Consider the following 18785-nt stretch of genomic DNA (forward strand, 5'->3'; position numbering starts at 1 on the left):
TTTAATTCAATTTAGTTTATTGTGTACTCTGTCTAACAGAAATACATTGAGATTAGAGACGAGTAGTTATACAATTGGTCCAGGCAGTGCTGCTGCTACAATACCCATCAGAAAAGGGAAATGACAAAAGGTGATATCGCATCAATACATAAAAAAACAAAAACAAATAAATCATAACAATATATATAATTAAAAAAGTATAATTAAAAAAAATAATTATTTATATACATTATTTTGCAGTAATATAAGAAAAAAATGATACATTTTGGTCGCCCAATTTTGCATTTTGTATATGACTCAAAGCGGAATTAATTTAGATAATAAAAGAACCATAGAGAGTATGACTCTTTATGGTGAACTATTTTTATTTTTCTCTTACTCTGCACATATCTTTTTTTTATAGTCTGATGTGTCGGGACAATTTTGAAAATTTAGAGAGTACATTCGCGCTTCGAAATTCATGTAAACGTCAGTCTCCGAAAGCGTGCTTTCAATACAAATCCAGCTGCGCTTTTAACGGATATGCAGATAGAGTGTACCCAAACAAATAAATTAATAACAATTCCCGCGAGCACGCGAACATTGCGGCGTTCTGTGCGCGCGGGAGGAGACGTTCTGATGCACGTGTAATAAACTCTCCGTTAATGGTGGGATTCTTCACGCGTCTAGCCGTAATATTATATTATAATCGCGTTGATCTTCCGACGTGTATTAAGTCGTTGAACACGATGTCCAGAATTACCGACGTACGAGAGCGAAAGAGAGAGAGAGAGAGAGGGAGAGGGAGGGAGGGAGGGAGATAGAAAGGGAGCCTTTGTAATAACCTTCCCGGAGTGAACGCGCGCCTATTACCGCCTCGAGCGCTAAAATACCTATATGACGGGGCCGGCCTTCTTGAATTACGCGGCAGGCTGCTCCGTCGAGATTAACGTCTCGTAATAACAAGCGCGATGGTATAAGGTGGTGCACACGGGGTTCCCCCCACGGAGGCTGTGGTAAAGGGAAGAAACGATCCAAGAGGCGACGCCACGCCACGGCGAGCTCTCTCTCGTCAACGCCAACGGCAAAGGCAACGGTGGCTTCGATTCCTCGTTAAAGGCACGTGCGTGGTGTGTTATCGGTTGCCTCGTCTACCACGTCGCTCTGAGACGGTCCGATTCGCCGCCACGCAATCTAATTGCTGATATCGAAGTTCACGCGGAATAAAGGCGTGTCTTTCACCCCTCATGCGAGATTTAAGGATCCCGGTGGAGATTTAAGAACACGGCTGACGAGCAATTACTGTTTTCTCCGATCGATAAGGTCGATTTCGTCGCCAGATTGTGTCATTATCGCACGATTGACGAAAAAAAAACGGCACTTTCTCTCTCTCTCTTTCTCTCTCTCTCTCTCTCTCTCTCTCTCTCTCTCTCTCTTTTTCTTTCTTTCTTTTTTCTTCTCTTTTTCTCTCCGACGCTTCATCAAATAAGACAACCGCAAACTTTGATACAGCCTCGCGGATTCGCAAGATTGAGTAATCTCGCAGCTTCGTTCTATCGCACGGCGAACTTGAACTTTTCATGACTCTGACTAGTACTATTTTATTGGATTTAGAAGAATTGGAGCAAATAATATATCAAGCGATGCCATGCTTCTCGGATTAATGGAACTTGCTTTTTGTGCAATCGTACCACAGAACGATTGTAGCCTGAAAATACGTTTAAGCATTTTAACGAAATAATAGTAGTTGATTTATGCCATTCGTTACAAGTATGTTATATAACTGTACGTTCATTGAGGATTGATAAAATAATTACGAAAATTTTCGTTAGTTTTTTATTATCATTGAAAACTTGTTTCGCGCTTAGAAATATGTTGCCAACCACTGGAAAATCCCAATTTATGAAAATGGAAAACTTCATGGAATTTATACGAGCTGAGCTGATATCTATTTTCTCAATTTATGAAAATGAAAAACTTTGTGGAATTCGTACGAGCCATCCTATCTATTTTGGAGGAAAAAAAAAATATATAATTTTGCGTTCCATTCCGCAGGTTATACGTTATTTTACAAAGTATACATCGGAGTAATAGACAGCAATTATTTACAAGATTAAAGCGTATCATATATGTGCGCGATGTAATGTACACAATGTAATATATTTTCTAATTCTGTTTCCCTCTCTCTTAACGTGTCGTATCAAGTTTGTTTGCTTACCCCGCATCTTGTTCCTTGGTATCGACGAAGCTGCCATTTTCCTCGAGTAGTCGAGGAAGTCATTTCGACCGAACCGTAAAACGCATCGTACCGTGCCACGGCCAAACTTTAATACATACGCCTCGGCGGATGCCGCACTCGAAATTGAGCAATCTTGCACCCCATGAAGCTATCCTGCATCGCAAACTTGCAACTTTGGTATTCCTAGAGTACCTCGGCCACTGGGCAACTAATTTAGTGGTTTCCTTGGTACGAGACGAACTCGACACTTTTGGTCGCGAAATTGGTATTCCATTGGTCCATGGGCCAATCATCATTTCTCGAGAAAAAAATTTTATCTTCCAATTTTATGAAAAAATTCTTTCTGTTATAACTGCTTTAAAACATGAATATTATATACGCTCTTATTGAAGATGGAATTATTTATATATATATTACAATTGTCGTTTTTATTCACATTTAATTGTATTAGTATTTTAATTGTACACTGAAGAAAATACTAAATAATATTTGTTTGAACAATCCTAATTGTAAGTGAATATTTATTAAATGTAACCATATATTTATTTGGTACAAAAACTATGAATTTGATTTAACTGTCATTTTTTTTATGGAGTAAATATTTATTTATTGTAAGTAAATGTTTACTTATAGTATTATTAAAAAAAAATATGTATTAAAATTTAGTAAATTTGATTTCAATATAGGTTAAGGTATGATATTAAAAGTAAAATTAATTGTCAAGTTCAAGTGCGAAATATTATTAGGATCATTTGAAAAACTGAGGTGAAAAAGTGGACGCGCTGAAAAAAAACCTCCTCCAAATATAGCGTTATGTCAAAGAACGTTTCTGCCGATTTAACAAAACCGTGGCGCTTATTAATAGCGCACGGTTGCTACGGGTATATCTATCGGTTATCCGTTCACCCGCGAGCTCGTTCGGAAAATGTGATTGCCCGAGCAAAAGTTTGGGAGCGGCGGAATCTCAGTGGCATAAGGACGGAAGGCTGCTTTCGGGGGAGGACGAACGACCCCTAGGATCGTCTTCTACGACCTCCTCTCGTCGCGGCGAGCCTCCTTCCAATATCCACGAGCTGCCAAACGCAGGATCTCCTCCTCGCTCACGTCGCCCGCCACCCGTCTCGAATCTCCTACCCTTCCTATTCCACCCCCTTACCACCCCCGTCGCGCTTCCTTCCTTCCTCCCCTTCTTCCTCTTCCTTCGGCGGCAACCTCTCTGCCTCTCCTCGCTCTATCCTCACCAAACGGCCGCACGGCATCGATTTTAACCTCGGCTTTGCGGATTTATTTCGGCCTCGTGCCTTAACCGACCCGAGAGAGCCGTGTGCCAGCGTATTTCTCTAAAGAAATCATTTCCTTTCGCGCGATTACGATAGAGAAATGGCGACGTGGGATCGAGAAAATCATAAGGGGGTAGTACAAACGTCGTGCGTACGCCGGCAATAAATTTCGCCGTACGATGCACGATGCGCACAGTTATCGCGCCGATCTCGGGCCTCTCCTGCATGAAATTCTGGGATGGTAGCCGATAAACATTTTACGATTACCTTCTGCTCCTTCGAGAAAACGGGTTAACTCCTAAGATTGCCAAACAGATTTACGTGACGAAGAGTTTAATATAGTTGCATGCAAATTTACTTCTTTTATTTAAAGTTTGACTTAAATCTGATAATAATAGCACTTGCGACTTGTGTTTGTACTTTCTTGTGATATTTTCCAGACGTTTGTCTAAGTGTGCCAGAAAGAACGTAGAATTTCTTTCTTTATTCAATTTTAACTCCATAACGCAATTTGATCTAGAAGTAGAAATTCACTGCACTGTGGACATAATAGATATCGTTGTGGACGTTGTTGGCGGATATCCCGGGCTATTTCGACGAAATCTATCGACTTATCGGCGCCTCTTATGAGCGTAGCCCTATTCATTAGGTTCGTTCGCCGCGAGAAATCCAGATTCGAAAGTTTCCTAAGAGGGGGAAGGATTTCAGGAGAAGGACGAGGTGGAGGAAAGAGGAATCGGCGCATCCTAAATCACTCCTTTCTTTACGTAGGTGTACTAACGACTTCGCCTCCTCCGCAGCCTGTAATTAATAGTCGGACCGCGTTCTCCGGGATCCTATATCACAGTGCAGTGGAGAGAGAACCGCGCGCGAGATAGCCGTAGATCGTATGGGATCGTAGGACGTAGATCGTAGAGGCCCGATAGGTACATGCCGGTCAAGACCGATAGAACGAGAACGATTATCGTAGGATTTCCATCGACTGTTATTTGCGCCGATTAACGAATACCAAACGTCGAAAAGCCGATGGAGAAGCGCGACGATCGGTTAACACTCGTGCGTTTATTACTAATTAATTCTTGCTCCTTCTCTATCCTTTTCCTCTCTCTCTCACACACACACACACTTCCTCTCCTCCTCCTGTTTCTCTCCCAGACCTTCTCTAAGACCTGCTAACTCGTGTATAGATCGTAGATCTCCAATTGCCTGTGTCGCCCGCATCGTAAAGAGCCAGGGAACGTAACACGGGATACGCTCGTCGATCTGCACGAGATACATGGGTAATCGTTAGCAACACTTTACGACCAGTACTATTACAGTAACGTAAAACATTATAGTGGAGCTCCATTAAATGACCGGTTAATAAATAACTGCGACATATGTATGTGCGTGCGTGTATTGCATTCGCCCGCGAACGATTTTCCTCCGAGAGTCGATCTGCGTGTCGCCCAATTACGCAAAAAAAAGTATCCAATGTAACTATCAAGAATCGTATCTACTATTCAAAACGGCCGCTAATTAAACGATTACTGTGGAATGTCTGCAGGTGCTGCCGAGATACGTTTACAGCCACGACTGTTAGTACTCAATTTTGCGAACGTTGTTCACTCGCAACTAACTGATGCCCGACATCATCACAAAGTTACTTAACGAGCGAAAGAAAAGATTATTGCTTCCGCAATAAACCTTTACGATATCTCGAAAGTAACAAAGTTATGTACATGTATCGTCGGTATTATATATTATTTTTGACAAATCACTTGGAGCTCTATGAAATGTTAACAACGTTATTAACAGCGATGAGAAACGATATAAGTATTCACTAATTATTCTTCATCTCGTTATTTTTCCATTTTCGTTTGTTTGCAATTTGCATAGATAGAGGTTGATGTGGTTTTTACTTTAATTGATATACTATTAAATTTATGTCAGATTTTATTTAAATTGAGTTATTTTTAATCATGTCGCTGCTGTTCCTGTATACTTAATATGTCGTTAATTTATTATAGAATAAATCTAATTCAAGGAAATTTGTTCCAAATTTAGTTTATTACAGAGTAAAAAACATTTCATCTTTATATTGGCCCACTAAAGTCCTTGTTACAATTTTGTATTGAATTTTTAACATATTCGAGTGTTAATTTAATATAATGCGATTATGTTATTTAAATAGTTTGTATTTAATTGATATTGAACATTTCTTAGTGCCAAAATAATAAAATTTATTACTAAATAAACAACATAAAAATAATATGTTTTTAAATTCTAAGATGAATGAATAAAATGTGTTGATTTAATATATCATGAATGTTATTTTAATGAAAAAATATGCTTCCACGGTTTATTTACAAACTGTGTCAGTATTACCTTTTTATTTATTTGTTAAAATAATATTTATGTTACCTTCTAACATATTCATTTGTATTAAATTAACACATAAATTTGTATGAATCCTTTTGGACACGTGAAATGTGTTAAATTTAACATAAATTTTCTACCATGTTTATTAAGTGCATACGTTAATACGTGGACGTTGTTTACTTTAAAAATAATTATAGAAATGGATTGATTTTGATATACATGGAAGATAAAAATAACGAAATGATATTTAACTCGAGGGATTGAGTTGCCATGCATTGCTCTTTTGATATCTATAACAGTACAGGCCAGCCTGGATAGTCCGAAATAAATTCGACATGAAGACCTAAATCCATATTACTTACTCGTATTATACTTATCTGTGCAAAAAAAGCTCAAGGCAATCCTGGAGTATACCCGCGATATAGTCCTCGCATCGGTTGATGCAGCAATTCTCATGGGACGGAGGGTCGAGCTGGTATCGATGATACTTAGTCGTCGCGTCCTGAGCCAACCGCTCACTTGATGAAACAATAATCTCGCTCGACGATCGAAAGGGCGCCGATTCGCCGATGATTGCGGACTCGTAGCCACCTACGCGTCCTAGATCGGCGGAATCCTTTGGATCCCGGGGGGTAATTTATTCGCGGCATGTCCGTGTAACCATCGTGTAACTGACGCGCGTAAAGCGTGATTGTACGAGACTCGTTCGAATCGCGGCATTTCGCACGATGTCGGGACACAGATATTATGATATTCGTTGGAGAGAACTCGCCCACGGGAGATCGTCAGCGAGCACGATCATCGATTGGCGATAATGGCCGACGGACGAACACGTGGGCGAGTTACAGGCTCACCGACTCTCGACCGCAAAAGTTTGCCGATGAGAATGGGCTTACAGAGTAGTTACTCGGAGTGTTAGCTGTGTTTCGGTCCGATGCGTTTCTTCGGTGCCAAATTGCAGCAATTTTACAAGCGACCCCCGTTGCCGTCCGATGTTCGGAACTTGGGAATTGTAGACCGTTGCGATTCGGCCGAAGATACTTATCATTCTCGAGCGTGATTAACTGCAACAATAAACGTAGACATGTGAACGAACGAGACTCGGATCGTTTTAAGTAATTGCTAATGGCGCCTGATTTTTAATCACTGGGGGTATTACTGAAAAACAGAGTGTTTGAAATTGTTTTAGTTGATTGTTCAACGCGTTTGTAATTTTAATCGAAATATTTATAACGAGAAATGCATCGGACCGGAAACAGACATGCGAAAAATTTCGAGTCCCAACTCACGTGCGACTCCTTAATTGGCGTGTTGGGGAGACGTAAAACCGGTTGTTCATTGTATGTTCTGCTCGGCCATCGCTCGCGTGAACACACACAGCGTTTTCCACGTGTTTCGATTCGCCGATGCAGTCCGAAAACAGGGTACCAATTATATCGGCCGCAATTCCTGACATCCTACACTTTGCTCGCGAACACTTTATGCCTCGATCGATGTTCTCGATCGATATCCTACCACAAGACAGAACTTTCGTAACGAGAATCGAAAAGAAAATGATTATCGTTAAAAATTAATGTAAGTTATTATCTGCACTTTTATATTAACTTATAATAAAGTATAAAATTAATGTGATATTATTAAGATTAAGAGCGTAAATTATTGAGCATATACGTGTCATGGAAAAAGTTCAAACAGAATCAAATTGATACTTGCGCAATGTGTGAGTAAAGTAATGTTTTATTTTGCAATATGATTAAAGAAATAGAAAGCTGATTTAATTAAAATTTTTGGTTAAATTGTAGAATTATAAAATATTATATAGATTACTGTATTGTGTGAAGTCTATGAAATGGAATTATTTCTTATTTTTAATGAAAAACAAGTTATCATTCAAGCGTTATTCAATCCGACTTGAAAGTTGAAAGAGAAGACCGGGAATAAAATTTGCACTATTTGACTAATAACAATTTTTATGCATGATGTCAGGGATATCCTGCGAGCTTTCACATGAAAGCGAAAGATAGAGAGTTAAGGGTCGAGCATTCGCTCGAATTCACACGATCAGACGCTTTGATTTTCGAACCGCCGTTTCCCGTCTGGAAAATGCCTCGTCTTTCCACGCTCGGCTTAGTCTCTCCTTTCGAAGGAAAGGATCCCAAGCCAAGGGTGTCGTATCAAGGTGCTTCGTGGAGGTCCACTCGAAGACACTAGACATACCGGACTTCCTAGTCGTAAAGACAGAGAGAAAAAGAGAAGGAAAAACTAAAGACTAACCCACTCGCGGCTTTTCCACTACTACCGGCAACGCGTGCACGCCACATAAATTCTAATGGGAAACGAATTAAGCCACCCCATTTTCTCACCCGAGCCCGAAGCCCCTTATTTTCGCCGAACGTGAAAAGTTTTCAGCGTACTTTCGCGAAAGGAGATCCTCTCAGATATATCGTACTTAATGTAACCGCCCTTGCACGTTACACGTATGCGCGTAATAGCTCTCTAGGCTGACACACAGAAATTTTCCGGACCATGTATCATCTAAAGCTTCAGCTTAAATACGGCGGTATATTTAAGGTGAATTATATACGTTTCAGACTTGGCGGACGTTGGACGTAGTTATCGCGGTCCGATGAGAAAACGTATTAACTCTTTGAATTTACATGCTGGATTAAAACAGATATAATTCTATCGGTGCCCAGTTTTGCCGTGCTGCGTTTCTAATGAGCTTTCCTGATTTCAGTTTTCCTAATTTAGTACCGTAAACACGCGACGCAAGTGCAGGAACGTTATTAGTTTACGTACGCTCTTTGTGGAGTTCATGTCTCAGTCCGTAGGTGAGTTTTCATCGCGAATTTCTTCGGAAACACGTCGACGAGATTTCAAAGAGAAAACGCGGAACAAGTGTCGTGTGCGCGCGCGCGCCAGTTCTCTCTCTCTCTCTCTCTCTCTATCAGCTACCATTTATTTCGACTTCCGTTTCCGTCCCTGTTAACTCCCGCGGACTTGGCCGCCGTGGAAAAGCTAATTTCGATTTTCCAGGACACCGGCGTGCTGTGAAAAATCCAATGGTCGAGTTGGGTGGCGGGAGAGCGTTCCACGAATTCTCGCTGCTCTCCGACTCTCTCGGTCTATCCCGCTCCCTTTTTATTTTCGAGCCACGTAAATTCTAATGGGAAACGAATTAAGTCCTTTTTTTCCTCTCTTTCTCTTTTCCCTCCCTCTCCTTCACGGCGGATCCTCGTGGAGTTTCTACTTTGTCCGTAGGAAAAACGAGCGGCACCGACGCCACGCCATTCCGCACGGTTTAAGGCCGCCGAGAGATGCGATGCTCGACTTCCTGGTACAGATGTTAGTGCATTCGAATTCACACAGACGTGCAAGCTCATCCGAAAGCAGGACCGACGCGAAAGATAGATTCCACAATAATAGACCATTAAAAGTTTCTTATAAATTATATTGATAAGAGAAGGATAATATGTACAGTTATGGCAAATTAATGAGAAAATAATTGAACACAATGAATGAAACAATATAATTATGATGAATGATAAAAAAATTGTACGGCGCACAAAATATTAAAGGTATCTTTTCAACGTGTAATATCGCGGTGTAATCAGGAAAAAAATATATTAAAAAGTAATATATCTGATATATATCTTCCCCTAAGTTTCATCGCAGTCGACCCTGTCCGGACGTGTCTGTACCTACGTACGCGCGAAAATGTATGTAACACGAGGGTATAAGGGACGAGGTTCCACATAGGGCGTAGAACGAGCGCAAGGGTAAAGAACCACCGCTATCGGTCCTCCGTTCAGATCCCCCTCCCTCCTCCTCTCCTCTCTTTCCAACCCTCCCGTCCACATCGTGTCTCTCCCTCTGCGTCGCGTCTCCTCCGACTTCCAATTAAAACTGTTTCGCCCTACCCGCGCTCTTTTCCCCTCCCAGAGAGAAACGGGCTGGCCCGCCCCTTCATTTTTCAAGATTTTCCTCTGATGCCAGAAGGAAGCGAGAGAGAGGATCTCGAGAAGGCTTTCCCTTCTCTCAGGTCACTCGACAGCGAAAATCTCCTAACGAGACGTAATGCGACGACGTCGCGCGCGCGCGCGCGCTTCCGATTTACTGATATAAAACTGGAGGACTCGATTTGCTCCCAAGGAACGAAAATGCAAGGATTAGTAATGATTATTGGCGTGCTGTCAGCCAATCGTGATTATCGAAATAATGAAAGTATCTTTGTGAAATTGAAATTTATACAGATATATTTTTTATTCCTAATGGGAAATAAATTTCCCTCTTATAAATTATATTAATCGACAAAATTTCTCTTTATGTTAAATTGATCTGATACGATGTTTTTCGTATTATTTTTTGTGCTGATTTCAAATATGTTTATTTAAATTTATGAGAAGGACAAAGTTTTTTTGAGTAACATGCATATAAAAATTTTGTAAATTGATATTTTTTTCCAATAATTTACTGATTGATAAAATTTCACTTTTTTAACATTAAATTGATCTGGTAAAGTGTTTTCCATAATTTTTTTTACACTGATTTTGTTTATTAAATTTGTTTATTAAATTTGTGAAGACAAGATTTTATAGTAACATATATTTAAAAATTTTTTATATCTCATCTGCTTAAATAAGATTTAAAGAGAATAGCTGCTGAATTTAACACGATTTTATACTTATTCTGAAAAGCTTGAAACAAAAATATATTATTTTAATTAAGAAAAGGCCCGAATATAAAAGTTTTTAAAAGGTGATAAGGTGAATATATCAGAATTGTATTGTTTACATTTTTTATATACACACTGGTTTTATATAACAATGAGTTTGTTATAAGTACAATAGATAATTTTTGAATGGTCCTTATATTTATATTGTTTTAATGTTTATATTGTTTTGAAAATAAAGTTAGAATTTATTTTATAGATTTCAATTTCTTACAAATGACATGGGGTATATGGACAGTTAGAAGATATGATCCAATTATTATTGGACAAAATGACAAAAATTTTAAACATTAAGCTTGTAACGTCTCTAAATAAATTCGTTGCTCATCAAAATTTAATAAATATTTATTTATATATATAAAGATAAAGTCATAATCATCATTAAAAGTTTTGGCCTAATAATTAGGTCACCAATCGTCCATTTGCCTTGTAAAAAAAATTGAAGTCTATAGAATAGATTATAATCTCATTTTCAAAATCAGCATAAAAAAATATAAATGAACCATCCAAAAATTATCCATTTAACATAATTATTGTTATATAAAACCAGTGTTATATAAAAGATACAAAATAAGCAAAGATTAAATATATTTTTACATAATAATGTACTATAATGCGATCAAACATGATACAACGATGTGAATGTGATATGACCGACTACCGCTGGATGGCCAATTGAGATAGATCATGATCTTGAGAAGCAGTATGTTGAGCGGGCCTAGGAAAGATCTTTGGTTACGTGGAAACACGATATTTCATTTTGCCCAAGATCCTTAATGAGACTAATTGCGCGCGTAGTTGAGCGTTTTATCATAATTAAATTATGGTAAATTGATACGGACGCAAGCGCGCGCGGAAGATGATGCAACGTGCAGCGGAAAATTTTCCTGAAAACTTCCGGATATTGCGATAAATTGCGAACGCTACCCGATACTACAGCGACGTAGTGATTCCAAGAGTAAAGTGGTTGTTTCACAAATTCTAACATGGCTTCCATAAGTTCTGGAGATAGCACGAAGAGGCGGCGGCGTCGGCAGTGGGGTGTATGTGTACGTAAACTCAAGATAACTCAACCGCTTTAGGATTCGCCGAGAACTGAGAAGCTCTCCTGGAGGATCTCCCGATATATCCGACGTTCTGTGTGATGCGGCTGATGGAAGAACTAAAATAGCATATATCCGTTTAATAATGTTTTTATAAGATTCTCCCTCCCCTCTCTCTCTCTCTCTCTCTCTCTCTATTTATCTGTTTTTTTGTGCTCATCTTATAATCTGACATAATTCAAGCGATCTGTCAGAAATTCCTCTTCCCCTCGAAAATGAATACAGGTAGGAAAATACAGATCTGGAAAACCGGGAAAAGTCAGGGAAATTGAAATTGGTCATGAAAACTGGGAAAAGTTAGAGGAAAATGTAAAAAAATCTGGAATTTCGAAATTTGCTCATAATTCCCTAAAATTGTTCCTATTCCAAATAATTGTTATAATTTTTTAAATATCATATTTGGCATTTATAATTAAATACGTTCAATATTTGTGCACTTTAAACGATTTTATTAAAATAATTAAAATTTATATTTTATTCAGTATTTTTATTTGCCCTCTTTTTCTTCATAATTGCATTCTTTTTTTTTTTTTCAAAACTAATTTATTTTTTGCTATGGCTTGAATTTGCACCCAAAATTTTTGTGTTGTTTTTAATAATATAGACTAGCTTTCCTACAATCTTTGTCTTGAGTCTAAGGTAACTCCGGTATATACGCCGCACTTATCAAAAACTTAATTTATTAAGTATTATTTACTATGTTTATATAATAAACGAACTATATCAGTAAAAACTTCGTACTGTCTACTACTACGGAAAAAATATTAGAAATCCGAAATATTTATTTTTTATATTAAAAAATAAATTTTTGAAACCCTTGCATTTTGCGTATGTCCCATAGGGATAGGATATATGATTATTCATAGGGGAAAGAGGGATATGTACGCTTATGAAAAATTTACAAATAATACATATAAATAAGACGTATAATGACACAATAATTTATAAAATGTTTTTATAAAGTTTTATTAAGAAATAAGAATGGTAAATATATATATGAAGTAAAAAATAATAATTACAATCTTCCTACATATATTACAAGTGTTTGACATAGGTATATATTTCATATAATACGTTTATTGCATTTAGTGCACTGAATTCAATCTGCGCACTTTGTATGCTTTGGGTATAAATTCCGCTCGCTAAAAATGTTGTATATCCCAAACAGAATATACAAGACAACAAACTAAATAAAGAATACGAGCAAAGCGCTTATATTTTGCTACACAACATGCTTTACTATTCCATTATACGTATGTACCATGAAATAATCACTAAGTCTTTTATACGCCCTATATTAATCATTTTATGTAGATTATAATTTATGATTTTACTTATTACAGTGACAATTCGATTCAACTCATATAATTAACTCAATAATTTCATTAATATTAACAATAAGAAGCTGAAATCATAACACAATATTAATATAACATAAAGTCATGTAACAGAGTAATTGTAGGAAAATTACCCTCACTCCTTCTATTTTTTTTTACTTCTGCAGCGTAAATCCCAGCGCGGCGTATTTGCCGGAGTTACCCTAAATGTTAAAATTTACATATTTTATATTACTCATGGACAATTTTCTATTTTATCTGGAAAACCTGGAAAAGTCAGGGAATTTTAAAATTCATTTTCTGGCAACTCTGACAGGACACATCGATTATTTTTAGTTCCGCAGAAATTCAGTTAGCTCGTAAGTTTAAAACAATCTCATTTTTTGTTAAATTGATGAGTAGAACAGCAACTCGATTTGAGCTTATTCGCATCTCCAGTTAAAATGTTTGACTGATTTATTGGTTTTCTGAGATGAGAATAACCATCTCTAATTATTCATATATCTTTCTGTCACAATCTTAAAAGAAACTAAAGCTATATTTAATTGGCGCAAGGAAGGGAAAAGTGTTTTATAAACTTTCATTTTAAGAGTTACTATTTCTGTAATTTACATTTTCTGAAAATCCTAGTTACACATACATTTAATATAATTATAAAAAGTCACTACTTCATAAATAGACACAAGCCATGGAAAAGTAAGATAATATTTTTTTTTAGTTCCTTGCGATGGATTTATGAAACTACAACCATACGCGAAGCTTCTCACGCGACCGCCGCTGGCACGTGGAAATATGCGCAGCTTTATTCAGCGCGCGATATAGTATTAATTCGTTCCGTTCCGAAAGCTAATCCAGACACGAGACTAACCCTTGTTCATTTTCTTCGCTCTGCACCCCAAAATTCGTCCACTCTGCTCTTTGATACGTGACCAGGCTCCCGAATCGTTTGTTCACCTTTCCCCTCCTAAATCTCCGTGGATATTGCTACGATGTTGCTTTATACGGTATTTTATCCCAAAGCGGTTTCACACGAGTCATATCTTTTTGGCGAAAAATAACATGGATACAGTGTATCTTTTATCAAAAATTTATAATTTAAATCTACAGTACCGCGAGTTATTTAATTTAATATTTTCTTTTTGCTTCTTTAAATCTTATATAATCATAAAATTGTTATTACAATTCTCGCATGCGAATAATGTTTAATTAAAGTAATGTTTTGTCATTAAATTATACACATATACACTCACGTATTTTTTATTGTTAAATTAATAACATTTATTTAACACACACACACACACACACACATACACACACAAAACCAAGGAAAAAAATATCAATATAATCAAATTAGATATCTCTTAAAAATTTATTATTTTGATATTCAATTAAGTTAGGCATTTGATCAGATTACACCTCATACACAGTGAGTGGCAATCAATTGCTCTCAAGATTTAACTTTCTTTCCTTGTACAATCGTCCCAGTTAGCTTTTCCATGTCGAAAGAACACCTCCAGTGATCCGAAGACAATCTAACGATCTGGAGAACCTCTTGATTCCGCGGCGAACGTTCGATCCATTGGGGATTCCGTACCTGAGGATCTCGAAAAAGGGAAGTACCTTCTCTAATAAATACCATTAGGCATGGGCTCTTGCGCGTAAGGGCCCCGATATTATGTTACGCGTTTTGACGTACACTCTCAATAGGCGCGCATCCATTACGTTGGCCGGGTGTGCGGCATCGGGTGTGGGTCCTCGAGGTCAGGACTCATTCAGTCCAGGATCTTCTGTGACGACGTGTTCCTTTCGTGCCTCTCCGCCCCTTAAAGGTCCCTTCACGAATGTGGACTCAGTCGCGCGCAAACCAGGCGAGCATAATTCGATTCATGGATGCTTCGCTTCATCCTACCCGCGTGCGCATCCTTTGTCGCGGCGATGCTCATCCTGGATATCGGATAGCGGCACGCAAAATCCCGTGCTCTTTTGTCGATGCTCAAACTTTCTCTCTCTCTCTCTCTCCTGGTCCTCCTCGGTCTGTTTTTATTTATTCTCCTCGAACGACAACGATGACGACGACGACGGTGACGAGATTTTTCTCGTACGCTCAAGCTGTTAGAACGAACGGCGCGGCGGGAAAAGGAGCGACGACGGCGACGACAACGACGGGGTGAGATCTTTCAAGTAACTGTGTCAGGACAATACCCACTCCCGCCGATCTATTAGCAAGAATAACGACGTGCCACAGAATCTTCTGCCTCGATGACTCCGGGTAGGATGAATAGATCAGCGCGAGCTCTTGTCGAGCGCTCGAGCTCTCTCGAGTTGCGCGAACGTTTCGTACGTAACGAACGGATTCTGAGGTTAACAAGTTTCAGATATAATAGAAACGGTTGACAAGGCGCACTGTCGACTACAGCGTTCGCTTCAGTGAAATTTCTATTAGCAAAAATTATCGTGAGCTCTCTCGACGGTCTACGGTTCTACGTTCCGCAACAGGATCAAGATAATCATTTTGATTGAGAACTATTTTTTAATATGTACATTACGTAAATCATGCGTAAATTTAATATCACGCTATTTCAGCAGTTTGAACAGTACTGTTGTATTAATTAAAATTTAATAGCTTCCGTTGGGAAATATTAATATAAGGATTCATATTTGATGGCGCCAGACACGGATCCGGGAATGGGAAGGAGGGTACAATAAAAGAATTTCACATTCGGGATTATTATTAATATATTATTATTATTAATTACGACGATATATATTAATTTGTTCTCCAATTACATGATGCACAGCTAATATTCATCTACCATTAATAACATGTCCATATTCTGAACGAATGTAAAAGGGCTGTTTTTCCGAGATGACTTCTGACTCCAGGAAAAAGGAGCACGGTGCCCTTGAGATGTTATGCTAGTTTACGCGTCTCTACCTTCGTCGATGGACCGATGCACATTGATAGTAATGCCAAATGGTGCTTTCCTTACAGAGGAAGCGGGAAGGAGGGACCGAGAGCGAAATGTCGAAACTGGGAAAGTTCGGTCGTAAAAGGGTCGAGTGCTCTTGGTAGAACCAAGTCCGTGGGACGGAAGGGGAAGAGAGGAGAGGGTCGCGGAAGCGAAGCACGAATCGAAGTTGGTACGGCGAACGGGTGGAAGGAAGGATGAAGGGTAGACGAGCACGCGATTAGACGAGATTGAGAAAGTCCTTTGTCGTCGCACGGGATAAAAACTTTTTCTTCTTTTTTTCTTCGCTCTGCTCTCGCACTCTCTTCCTTCATCTTTCGCTCGCCCGATTCTCCCTTTGCTGTCCTTCTGTCTTCTTCCGTTCACGTCGCCTCCTGTTGCGGCCTTTATCGTCCAATAGGATATCAGGCGACGTTCGTTACGATCACCAGAAAAAGAGTACGGACGAATCCGCCTCATTGGCTGACACTCGATGCAGAAGAAGCGGTTCGAATTTTTTGCCGATATTTCCCAACCACATCGCTTTTGGGAGTTTTTGTTGATGTAGTGCCCGAATTCGATTATTTTTTAATGATATCAGTGATCGACCGATACACAATTTTATCGTCGACTACATAAACTAAAATGGGAGATTTAAATTGTAAAATATATTTTCAACGAATAACGAAAAATAAAATATTTTAGAGAAATATCACATATATATTAGAGTAAAGTAAACCGCAAGTAAATTTCTCTAACGCAAACGCGAGTACATACGGTGCTTAAACTATCTGACCGAAATTTAACTTTGCAACTGCTTGCGTTTACCACAGTGTGCATAAAGCCTGCTGAATATTACAGTATGCGTCTAACAATAACCTGTTAACGCTTTCGTATAAAATACCGAAATAAATGATGTGATGGTCTTTCGCGTCATGAATCAAGAAATCGCATCAGGCGGCTCTCCATTTCTCCATTTATCTTTCAACGATCTTTCTAATCCGCGATACAAATCCACTCGCAAATCCACGCTGCCGTTGCCTCGCGTTTGCATCATCGCTTGAAAGCGAACTTTTACCGGCTTTAGCTTTTAAAAAAAAATCTTGGCTTAAAAAATCCCAGATTGCTCGCGGATAGGGTTAGGATCCATCCACCCCCGACGGTCGCGATGATGGCGCGTCGCGTGTGAACCGTGCCTAATCGTGAGATCGGTTCAACCCTTCGCCAGATGAAAACCGGGGCTGGGACCACCTGCCATGGATTACTTGGTGCAAGCATTATAAGCCTTAAGACCAGCCGCCCTAGATCTTAGGCGAATCCTCACGTCGTCGTATTGGTCCGCCGCTTTTCTTACCAACCGTTAGAAACAACTTTATTCTGAGACACCCAATTTTTAAAGAAGTCTCATATTTCCATCAACCGTTTACTGGAAATAGAATTTTTTTTGACTGCTGTAATTTTCCTTTTTGTCAGAATTTGCAAGGGTTGATTTTATTTTTATTACATCAGCGACCAAGGTCGAAATACAATACAAAAGCCTATCTTTTCAAAGGAGAAATTTCACGGGCAAAAGGGTTTTTTAAAGGATTCTTTTTAAACGCTTTTATCTTTGGACTTCGATATTTATAACTCTGTTGTGGACCCCGTACAATTAAGAAAGATGTTAAAGGATGTCCAGCGTCTCAAACTGAGTGTGCCTTTTCTTTATTGTTGCAGGGTGTTTGTTGGACAGTTCGGCACCACGGGGCCCGCCTGATGTGCCACCCCGTAACCCCGCAATGAGCCGGCTCAACGGAAGATTGCCAGGAAGTCACGCAGCGAGCGATCACGAACGCGATCCCGATCTCGAGCCATCCTGTCTCGTACGCACCCCATCCGGTAACTTCTACAATATACCAAGTGAGTTCGCAGGCAGGGAATCGTTAAGTCTGATTTAGTAGAGAGAAGGACTGAATGAGCAGTCATAGAGATACGTGGGAAATGATTTTCCCCTTTCCTTCTGTCTACCGAGTACCTTGGCAAATTTTAAATTGATTCGTCTCGCACGAAACAGAAATTCCTTCTCAATAACTTCGATATTTTCACAATTTAAGTACAAATATATTTACAGAAGTAAAGTTCAAGTATCATGTGTTAAAAGCTAAATTGTTTGAACTTTTTTTTGTTAGTTACTTATAGCTCGAGAGTTATTAAGGCTTTTGTTATCTTTATTAAGAAAATTATCAACTCTCTAAGATTGATAAAAAAAAAAGTTCGTGAACGATATAGTTCTAGCATTACTCTGTATATTTTCTCTTTCATCTCTGTCAAAAGATCCACGATCGCCATTACCTTAATTAAGGAATATTGATCTAAAAAAATTATTTTTTACTCTCTTTCTCTCTTTTATACAATTCTTTTGTTAAAATTTTACTTTTTAAATTTTTTGTTTATTATTTGTTTATTTTCTTATTTTTATTTTTTTTATCTTTTGTTTTTTCTTTATTTTTATTTTGTAGATATTATTTGTGTTGTAGGCTTTTCTCTTTATTTTCTTTGTCACTTGTCACTTATATTCTTAAAGAGCTTATTGTAGAATATTAATAAACATCTTTATACTATTTATCTCTTTTTCTCTCTCTCTCTCTCATTGTGAAATGAAAAAGTCTATTTCCGTAATTGTCCTCGTTTTTTTATATCTCTAAAACATCAATATATTTTTATACAGACATAATAAATATGAAACTCTAATGCTTTTAATAGTCACGATTGATAAACAGAAATATATACATTAACGTAAATACGGATAAATATTTGTTGGGGAGAG

The 18785-nt window shown here is 38.3% G+C and overlaps 1 protein-coding gene across 16 annotated transcripts in view; it reads left to right on the forward strand.

Moving 5' to 3' along the window:
• Positions 1–18785, forward strand: part of Ten-m (teneurin transmembrane protein Ten-m) — a 569521-nt gene that overhangs the window by 520453 nt on the left and 30283 nt on the right. For all 16 annotated transcript variants that reach the window (XM_087416181.1, XM_087416180.1, XM_087416177.1 and 13 more), the window contains one exon: positions 17696–17878. In XM_087416181.1, the coding sequence (XP_087272307.1) occupies positions 17696–17878 (183 nt within the window). The remainder of the gene's footprint in view (positions 1–17695; positions 17879–18785) is intronic.

Source organism: Acromyrmex echinatior, chromosome 19 (genome assembly GCF_024713525.1).
Source record: "Acromyrmex echinatior isolate Ae372 chromosome 19, ASM2471352v2, whole genome shotgun sequence".
NCBI lineage: Eukaryota > Metazoa > Arthropoda > Insecta > Hymenoptera > Formicidae > Acromyrmex > Acromyrmex echinatior.